We start from the raw sequence: 10,549 nt of genomic DNA on the forward strand, positions 1-10,549 counted from the left end.
ATTTTTCAACTGCAACATCAACAAAATCAAAATTCAGCTAAACACATGAACCAGCTTCAAGCTTCACAGAACTATGTTACCTTGAAGAAGGGGCACCCAAGAAACAACTGGTTGGGGTTAGTTGGCATCCTGGACTTGTATAGTATAACATACACACCACACCTGCAAATCGGAGCAATGTCGTCCTTCTCGTCTCCAGCCTCCACGCAACGAATGTGAGACGGCAATCGGACTCATTGGGTGCTCGAAGAACGTCCTTCACTGGCCATAGACGCCCTAGGCAAAACAAACTCATAACTATACAAGTGCAATGGCGTGTTCTTCCAAATTGGAGAATTAGGGCACCTCCTAAAATGTCATCATTTTGGGAGCAGAGTAAAAGGACCTAGTTGTCCTCCAAATGAATGTCAACATCTCATCCTACTCCGTAAGGGGTACACATCACTTTACCTGATTTGGCCATCTTTTCGTACGGATACTGACTTGAGCATCGGAGTGTCCTTGCAGGTGGTCATCCCCCTCTGCCCGTTCTACTACCAGCGTCACTGATCCTCTGCGAGGACCCGAAGATTTGTTTCAGGCCGCTCCAGGATCTCAACCCTTTTTTTTCTTCCATCACCATCCGACCCGTCGAGTACCCGACATCCTCAGGTAACGAACATTGGCGCCGTCTGTGGGTATCCCAGAGTAGACATGGAGTGACTCCCCACGTCGGAGGAACTCCGCGAAGGAGGTGGGGCCTGCCTGAGCAGGGCGAGTTCGACAGCCCGTGCCGGCGAACAGCCATGATCCTCCGTTCAGCCGAACCAACAAATCTACACCAAGACCCCCCGAGAGACGTCCCTTCGGAGGAACGGGGGCCGACAGTGCCAAGATCATGCAAGAACTTAGACACAGAGTACAAAACCTTGATCGAGAGCTGGCCGCGAGGAGCCGATCCCACGGAGATATCAGCCACTCTCACGGCGACGCCAGCCGATCGCGCACCCGCACCCGCACCTGCTCCCCCTCTCGAAGACACGAGAGCCAAGAAAGAAGCCTAGCGCTATGCGACGAGGCATATACACAGGAGACTTCACAACCTACCCAAGGCAGGTCCGAAAGTCACGGGGAGTCCCAGAGAGGGAAAGCCAAGAAACAACAGGAACCCATTATCATGGGAGCCACTCCTCCGACCCCATAGAGACGTCAGCCACTCCCACGACGATGCCAGCCGATCCCACACTCGCACTCGCTCCCCCTCCCGAGGACACGATAGCCGAGAAAGGAGGCTAACAAAGCGCGACGAGGCGCATAGACAGGCGACCTCACGACCTACCCAAAGTAGGTCCGAGAGCCACTAGGAGTCCCAGAGAGGGAAAGCCAAGAAACAACAGGAACCCATTATCATGGGAGCCACTCCTTTCCACCCCTCGATCCTCAAGGTCCAGCTCCCAAAAAACTTCGACAAGCCGACGGACATGAGGTACGACGGGACTAAGGATCCCCAAGAGCATATCACAACCTTTGAAGCAAGGATGAACTTGGAGGGGGTAGGCGATGCGATCAGATGCCGAGCATTCCCTGTGACACTAGCCGGCCCAGCGATTCGATGGTTCCACGCCCTCCCACAAGGATCCATCATAGCTTTCGCGAACATCTCCCAAAGCTTCTTGGCTCGGTTCACGACACACATAGCCAAGGCAAAATACCCAATCAACTTGCTGGGGGTTACCCAAAAACCCGGGGAGCCAACCAGAAAGTTCCTAGACAGATTCAACAATGAGTGTCTAGAGATTGACAGCCTTACAGACTCAGTCGCTAGTCTCTGCCTAACGAACGGCTTGCTAAACGAGGACTTTAGGAAGCACCTTACTACCAAGCCTGTCTGGTCCATGCAAGAAATTCAAAGCGTGGCCAAGGAATACATCAATGATGAGGAAGTGAGTCAGGTTGTAGCAGCCAATAAACGGCAGCTCCCAAACCCCCAGCTCAGCAGGCCCCCCAGGTCGACAGATACAGGGAAGCCCCCTAGGACGGCACCCTAGGCAAGCAGTCCAAGCAACCCCCACGAGTAGGAAGGTTCACGAACTACACGCCACTTACGACACCCATAGTGGAGGTTTACCAACAAATTGTAGACAAATGAATCCTATCCAGACCCAGACCATTGAAAGAAAGAACAGGAGGCAACAAAAGCCTCTACCGCGATTACCACAAGGGGTTTGGCCACAAGACCCAAGACTGCTTCGATCTCAAAGATGCTTTAGAGTAGGCCATATGAGATGGAAAGCTGAGTAAATTCTCCCGGCTCATCAGAGAGCCGAGGTGGCGGGAGCGCGAACGCTCCGAAGAAGATCGTAGCCGAGTCGTCAAGGCAAGGCAGGAAACCATAGGGGACACCAACAACCCCCCAACCTTCGTGGTCAACGTCGTGGTCGGGCGCGATAGCCCTCCTAAGTCCAAGTCAGCGACAAAAAAGGATACCCGAATCCTGTCCATTTCAACAAAGGTCCCACCATCAACAGGGGACCACCCACCATATCCTTTGGCCCGAAGATAAATGGTTTCACGACCTCCCCGAGAACCCCCCATGGTGGTTAAAGCAATGGTCGGCACGGGGTTAGTCAGACGAATCCTCGTCGATACCGGAGCCGACTCTAACATCCTATTCAGGAACGTATTCGATGCCATGGGGCTTAAAGAATCTGACCTCAAAAATCACCAGCACGGGGTCATGGGACTTGGTGATAACTACATAAAACCCGACGGCACAATCTCTCTCCCAATATGCCTTGGAACCGGTGATGCCAAGAAATCGGTTATGGCAGACTTCGTAGTCCTCGGAGACTCCACAGCATATAACATCATCCTGGGAAGAAAGACCATCAATGAACTCTCAGCCGTAATATGCACTAAATTCCTGACAATGAAGTTCATAACGGATAAGGGAACAGTTGGCTCCATAAGGGAAGACCTAGAAGCGGCGGTCGCTTGCGACAACGCCAGTCTCTCCTTAAGGAAAGAATCTAAGAAGGCAGCTGGCGTATTCTTGGCAGACCTGGACGTCAGGATGGAGGACAAGCCAAGACCAGAACCTGAGGGGGACATGAAAAAGTTTCAGATAGGAAAGTCGGCAGACCAGTTTACCTTTGTAAACAGGAATCTACCCCATGAACTCAAGGGCCCCCTCATGGACATTGTAAGGGCAAACAGCAACTTCTTCACGTGGACACCATCAGACATGTCAGGGTTGGATCCTGAGGTCATGTCCCATCAACTAGCCGTAAAACCCGACGCCAGACCAGTAGCCCGGCGGCGAAGAAAGATATCTCAAGAAAGGGCCGACGAAGTCGCCAAGCAAACAGCCGGGCTACTAGAAGCAGGATTCATCAAAGAACTCGAGTATTCAACATGGCTGTCCAATGTCGTCCTGGTCAAGAAAGCCAGCGGAAAGTAGAGAATGTGCGTTGATTACTCCGATCTGAACAAAGCATGCCCAAAAGACTCTTTCTCCCTCCCCAACATCGACACCTTGGTCGACTCGTTTCCCCCTCCTCAACATCGACACCTTGGTAGACTCGGTGGCAGGATATCGTTTTCTCAGCTTCATGGATGCCTACTCTGGCTATAACCAGATTCTGATGCACCAACCTGACGAGGACAAAATGGCATTCATAACACCAAGGGGTACTTATTGCTACAAAGTAATGCCCTTTGGGCTAAAAAATGAAGGAGCCACCTATCAAAGACTAATGAGCAAGGTCTTCCATGACCTCATCAGCAAGACAGTAAAAGTGTACGTCGACGACATCCTGGTAAAGACAGCAGAGCCGAACAAACTAATAGATGACCTCCAAGCTGTCTTCAAGGCACTAAGAAAATTCAAAATGAGGCTCAACCCTTTCAAATGTGCATTCGCCATGGAAGTAGAAAAATTCTTAGGGTTCATGATAACACAGAGAGGGGTAGAGGCCAACCCAGACAAATGCGAAGCCGTCCTCAAAATGGCAAGCCCTGGGTGCGTCAAGGACGTGCAACGACTCACCGGAAAATTTACGGCTCTATCCCGGTTCCTCGGTGCCTCGGCAGAGAACGCCATCCCATTCTTTAACCTAATGAAAAAGGGGATCACCTTCGAGTGGATTCCAGTATGTGAAGAAGCGTTCAACTACTTCAAAAAGATACTCTCAGAACCTCCCGTACTCAGTAAGCCTAAAGAAGGGGAGCCCCTATACTTATACCTGGCAGTAACTTGTAACCATACAAGCAATGGAGGCAGTCCTTGCCTGAAAAGAAGACAAGACTCAATGCCCAATATACTTGACGAACGGACTTTTGCTAGTAAAGAATTTTATAAGAATAATCACGTTGTAAGTATAGTTTCTAAACCAACAAGAATCCTTTTGAACAAAAACTTGTTTATCACTAAAGCAAACGCAATAAAATTTATAACCGAAGTATTTAAACCTCGGGTCATCTCTCAAGGAATTACAGGGAAGTATGATTTATTATTGGTTATGGGAAATGTATCTTTTTGGGTTTTTGAAATAGGGAACAAGAAAATAAATTGGCAAGAAAGTAAATTAATAACTAGAAAAACTCTTGGCAAGGTATGAGAACTGGAAATCCTATCCTAGTTATTCTTATCAATTGTGACGAGAATTGTTTATTGCTCCCACTTAGTTAACTCTTACTAAATAAAGGAAAGTCAAGTGGACTAATCAATTTGATTCCTCAAGTCCTAGTCAACTCCTGTGGAAAGACTAGCTTTAGAGGGATCCAAATCAATCAGCAAATTCCAATTTTCAATCAACAAGGAGTTTGATAACTCAAGTGTCACCACTTACTCAACCAAATCCAAAAGGGGAAAAATCTAAATTATTTATATCATAAATAGAAGAAAGCAATCATAAATCTGAAATACCTCAAATTGCATTAAATAAAGAAATCAAGTCTAACATTGGAAAGTTCATAAGCCAAATTGGAAAAGAAGAGAATCAACAAGAAAAATAAATAAACCAAAGTACCAGAACAAATAAAAGTAAAAGAGAAACTAAAGAAAAGGAACATTGAACCTAGAATGGAGAAGAAGTAAACCTAACCTAAGAGAAATCCTAAATCCTAAAACCTAAGAGAGAGAGGAGAGAACCTCCCTCTCTAACAACTACATCTAAACCTAAAATTGTTGAATTATGAAAGTTGTATGAATGAATGAATGGATTCCCCCACTTTATAGCCTCTAATATGTGTTTTCTGGGCCGAAAACTGGGTCAAAAACAGCCCAAAAATTGCCCCAGTGATTTCTGATACGTCCAGCACGCGGCAAAGTCACGCGTACGTGTCGTCCACGCGTACGCGTGGATTGGCTTTTCTCCAGGTCACGCATACGTGTGATTCACGCGTGCACATCGCCTATCTTCAGGGCAGCTATAGTAAATTATATATCATTGCGAAGCCCCGGATGTTAGCTTTCTAACGCAACTAAAACCACTTTATTTGGACTTCTGTAGCTCAAGTTATGGTCAATTTAGTACCAAGAGGTCAGGCTGGACAGCTTTACAATTCCTTCAATTTCTTGTATTCCTTCCTGTTTTGCATGCTTCCTTTCCATCCTCTAAGCCATCCCTGCCCTATAATCCCTGAAATCACTTAACGTACATATCATGGCATCGAATGGTAATAAGAGAGGATTAATATTAGCAAATTTAAGGCCAAAGAAGCATGTTTTCAATCATAGCACAAAATCAGGAAGGAAAATGTAAAACATGCAATTGCATGAATAAATGTGAGGATAGTGGATAAAATCCACTCAATTAAGTACAGGATAAACCCTAAAAATGGGGTTTATCAACTCCCCACACTTAAACATTAGCATGTCCTCATGCTAAGCTCAAGAGAACTAAAAGAGTGAAGAGGAATGGTAGAGAGTATGAAATGCAACCTATCTATGTGAATGCAACTACATGCAAAATGTTTCTACCTACTTGGTCAAAGTAAATAAATCTTCCAAGAACAGACATGAATTGGATTTCACTAATTCAAATCATAAAATAAAGTACAAGTAAACTTGTAAGAAGAAAGCTCATGAAAGCCAGGAACAAGGAATCGAGCATCGAACCCTCACTGGAAGTGTATACACTCTAATTGCTCAGGTGTTTGAGGTTCGATTCTCTCAATTCTCTACTAATCTTGCTTTCTAAGGCTTGCTCTTCTTCTACCAATCAACAAAAATTTAATGCACAAATACATAAATCAAGAGGTCTTTTAAGAGTTGTAATGGGGTTAGGGTCAAGGTAGGATTGTATTTGGTTAAGTGGACTAAAATCTGAATCCTTAATTAACCTAAACTTCTCACCTAACTTAGGACAATCCATGTAATCATAATATAAAGCCTAACTACCCATTAACTATGTTTTCCACATATTCATGCATCCGAATTTGAGTACAACTCATATGCATTGCTGTCATTTACTTTGGGGCATTTTGTCCCCCTTTATTATTTGCTCTTTTTCTTTTCTTTTTCTCTCTTTTTTATTTTTTATTTTTTTTCTTTTCTTAAATTTTTTTTCTTTTTTCAATGCATATGATTAGGGTATTGAATGCATAAATATATTCTTAACATTCTTTTTCATATTTTCTCAAGAATACACAACACCCAATTCTCAAACCAAATGTTGGCAAACCCAATTTCCCCACACTTAATTCGTGAGCACTGTCACTAGTCTAAGCTAACCAAGGATTCAAATTAAGGACATTATTGTTTTCCGCTTAGAGTTAATGATGTGCTAAAGTAAAGAACAAAGGGGTAAAATAGGTTCAAAATTGGTTTGAAAGGGATAATGAAAGGTAAGGCTATATGGGTATGTAAGCTTAGTGAAATAAGGCCTCAATCACATAAGTGCATTGAAGAACTGGAAGATTGATGGTTTAGAAGTTATAGTAAATTCTTGTTGCAAGTATAGTTACTAAACCAAGCAATCAACCTTTCTTACAAACATTTTGGTTGTCACAAGTAACAAACCCCTAATAAATTGATAACTGAAGTATTCAAACCTCGGGTCATCTTCTCAAGGAACTGCAGGGAAGTATGTTCTTATTATTGGTTATGGAGATTGTAAATTGGGGTTTTGAGAATGAGGAGTGAATAGTTTAATTAGAAAATAAAGTAAATGAAGAACAAGCAATTTAAAAGGCAAGTAAAATAAATAAATAACTGTAAATAAACTTTTGGCAAGGTATGAGAAATTGGAGGTCCTATCCTAGTTATCCTTATCAATGATGATGAGAATCGAATCTTAATTCCACTTTGTTAACCTTTACTAAGATAAAGGAAGGTCAAGGGATTAATTGGTTTGATCTTCGGATCCTATTTATTTCCTAAGAAAAGATTGGGATTATTGAAGTTCAAGTCAACTAACAAAGATAACAATCATCAATCATGCTTGAGTTTGATAACTCCTGAGTTACTGATTTCTTAACCAAGACCAAAAGGAGAAAAGTAAATCTATTGGAATAAAAATGTCTTCAGATTGGGAATAATAGGAACATAAATAAAATAAAGCAATATTAAACTGAAATACCTCAAATAACATTAATTCAAAAGAGTAATCTGTAACATGGAAGAATCCATAAATTAAATTGCAAAAGTAAATAAAAGGGAATATTGAACCTGATAAAGAGATAATCCTAAAAGTGAATAAAATCCTAATTCTAAATCCTAATCCTAAAGAGAGAGAGAGAGAGAATCTCTCTCTAAACTAAATATAAATCATGAAAACTAACTAAAGTGGAGACTCCCTTTGAATGGATGCATTCCCCCACTTCATAACCTCTGGTCTATGCCTTCTGAACTTGGATTTGGGCCAAAAAGGGCTTCAAAATTCGCTATGAGCGTTTTCTGCAATTTCTGGTGCGTGGCCTCTGTCACGCATCCGCGTGGGTCACGCGGTCGCGTCATTCGGAGTTTTCCTTGTCACGCGGTCGCGTCAGTCATGCGGTCGCGTCGCTGCTTCTTCGCGCTTGGCATGCGGCCGCATCGTCCATGCGATCGCGTGGATGCCAGTTTCTTCAAGAACTTCGTTTTGTGCTTTCCTTCCATTTTTGTATGTTTCCTTTCCATCCTTTAAGTTATTCCTGCCTTAGAAGATCTGAAACTACTCAACACACGAATCACGGCATCGAATGGAAATAAAGGTAATTAAAATAATTAATTTTAAAGCATAGGAAACATGTTTTTCACATACATCACATAATAAGGAAGGGAAAGTAAAACCATGCAATTAATATGAATAAGTGGGTGAAGGATTGAATAAATCACTCAAACTAAGCACAAAATATATCACAAAATATGGGTTTATCAACCTCCCCACACTTAAACAATAGCATGTCCTCATGCTATATCCAAGGTAAAAAGTAAGGTTAAAGTGGTGGAATGTCATGCAATGCAATCTAATCTAAATGCAACTACCTAGATGCATCATGCAATTCTTAATTTTTATTCACTTGAATATAAAGCTTACATGTAGTTGAATTAATTCACATTCTCAAGGAGTCATATATATATATAGCCAAGCCTTAGATAATGATAAAGCACTTTTACAGTTGAGATGGGAGAGAAAAGCATTTTATAAACTTGCAAGACAATTAATAATTCAAGCAGAGATATATGTTAATGAGCTATTGAACCCTCACTGGATTTTGTGTTTACTCTCTAGTCACTCAGTATTTATTGGGTTAATCACTCTATTCTTCTTTTTATTCTTTCTTTCTATAACTTTGTTCTTCATCTAACCAATCAACAATTATAGAATATAGACATACCAAAAATCATGAGGTCTTTAATTAAGGTTGTAATGGGGCCAAGGTAAATGTAAGGGTATATGTATAAGGCTAAGTGAGCTAATAAGTGAATCCTTAATTAGTCTAAGATCTCACCTAACATACATACTTTCTAAAGCAGAGCTTCTTTACCTATTTTCCCATATTTTCCCACTTTTGATGTTACATGCTCATGTTTCAATGTTTATTTTTATCCCATGTGCATTGCTTTATTTTGCTTTTTGGGAATTCTTTTGTGTCCCATTTATTCAAATATTGAAAAATAACATTTTTTTAATGCACATGGTAATTCAATTATTTTGATTTCACATGAGCATGCTTCCCAAAACTTTTATTTTGAATTACTTAATTCTTTTCAACTTTTTCTACCTTTTTGTTTTTATCAACCATGTTCTCAATAGGTTTTCCACATTTAAACCATACACAATTTCTATCTTAAGCTAACCAAGGATTCAACTTGGGATTTTTATTTTGTTTTTCTGCTTAAGGCTAGTAATGTGGTTTATAGAATAAAAGGAGATTTAAAGGCTCAAGGGGGCTAACAAGGGTGATGTAAAAGGTAGGCTAATTTGGGATAAGTGAGCTAAAATCAAATAATGGCCTCAATCACTCTCTTGGTATGTAGTTATATTCTATAATCGGACATATAGATTAAAACAAAGTAAAGAACACCAGAATAAATAAGAAGGGCGGAACACACAGGAATAAAATTTATGGTTTGAATGTAACCATACAATTAAGCTCAAAACTCACAGGCTGTGTGTTCTCTAGCTCAAAAATCATTTATCAGTTATGTATGTCATGCAGGTTTATTTAAAAATTTCTATTATTCTCAATGTAAAACTTAAGGTGGCTTTAAAGTTCTAGTATTTCTCCTTGATTCAATGTTGTTAACTAACTAACATGTAATGCTATATATATAAGGTGTGTGGATTGTTGTTCTTAAGTTCAAGTCTCTAGTTTACTTCCTTTTTATATTTTTCAATTTAAACTAAGCTGTCTTATGCTAAAAAGGGTAAACTATACTAATTAATCCACAATTTCTATAACTAATAAGTTATAATTGCAACTAAACTAAATGGCTAAAATATGAACTAAAGTGCAAAACACAGAAATATAGTAAAAATACATAAAAAGAGTAATATATAAGTACTGAGAAAATAAAAAATAAAAATAAAGAGAAAAAATATAGAAAAGTAGCAAAATAAAGTAAAAGAGTATGTAGTGGTTCACAAAAAAAAAAGAACGCCAGAGATGACGACCTCCCCACACTTAAAATGTAGCATCGTCCCTGATGCTCACTCAAGCAGGGTGTGAAGGGGTGTCATCACTGGAAGGACGGGTAGCTGGGGTCTCTGTGGTGGCGGTCTGAGGATCTGGTTGCTGTAGAGGAGGGGCTGTCTGAATAGGGATCTCAGGGTCTGTAGCCTGGATCTTATGCGGGGTCTCCTGCTGGTGTGCTGCCTACTAGGTGCCTGCCTGCTCTGCCTCCTGCTGTAGATGAGTCGCAGCCTCGGGCGCATCTGCCTCCTCCTCAGATGCCTCGGATGGTGTGTCAGGCTCGGAGGGGATGTCGCCAGATCGTATCATCAGCTTCAGGTGCTCATAGTGTCGCTTGTTGCGACACTCCATCTGGTCAAGCCGTCGAAACAGGCGGTGCACTAGATGATAGACGGGCTCTGGGGCAGGTGGTGGTGCAGCGGTGGTAGCAGGGGTAGCTGGGGCAGCA

General features: G+C 41.8%; 1 protein-coding gene across 1 annotated transcript; it reads left to right on the forward strand.

Moving 5' to 3' along the window:
- On the forward strand, positions 1,389–2,027 carry LOC107615808. Its single transcript, XM_016317836.1, has one exon. The coding sequence runs from the start codon at positions 1,389–1,391 to the stop codon at positions 2,025–2,027; it is 639 nt and encodes a 212-aa protein (XP_016173322.1).

This window comes from Arachis ipaensis, chromosome B09 (genome assembly GCF_000816755.2).
Source record: "Arachis ipaensis cultivar K30076 chromosome B09, Araip1.1, whole genome shotgun sequence".
NCBI lineage: Eukaryota > Viridiplantae > Streptophyta > Magnoliopsida > Fabales > Fabaceae > Arachis > Arachis ipaensis.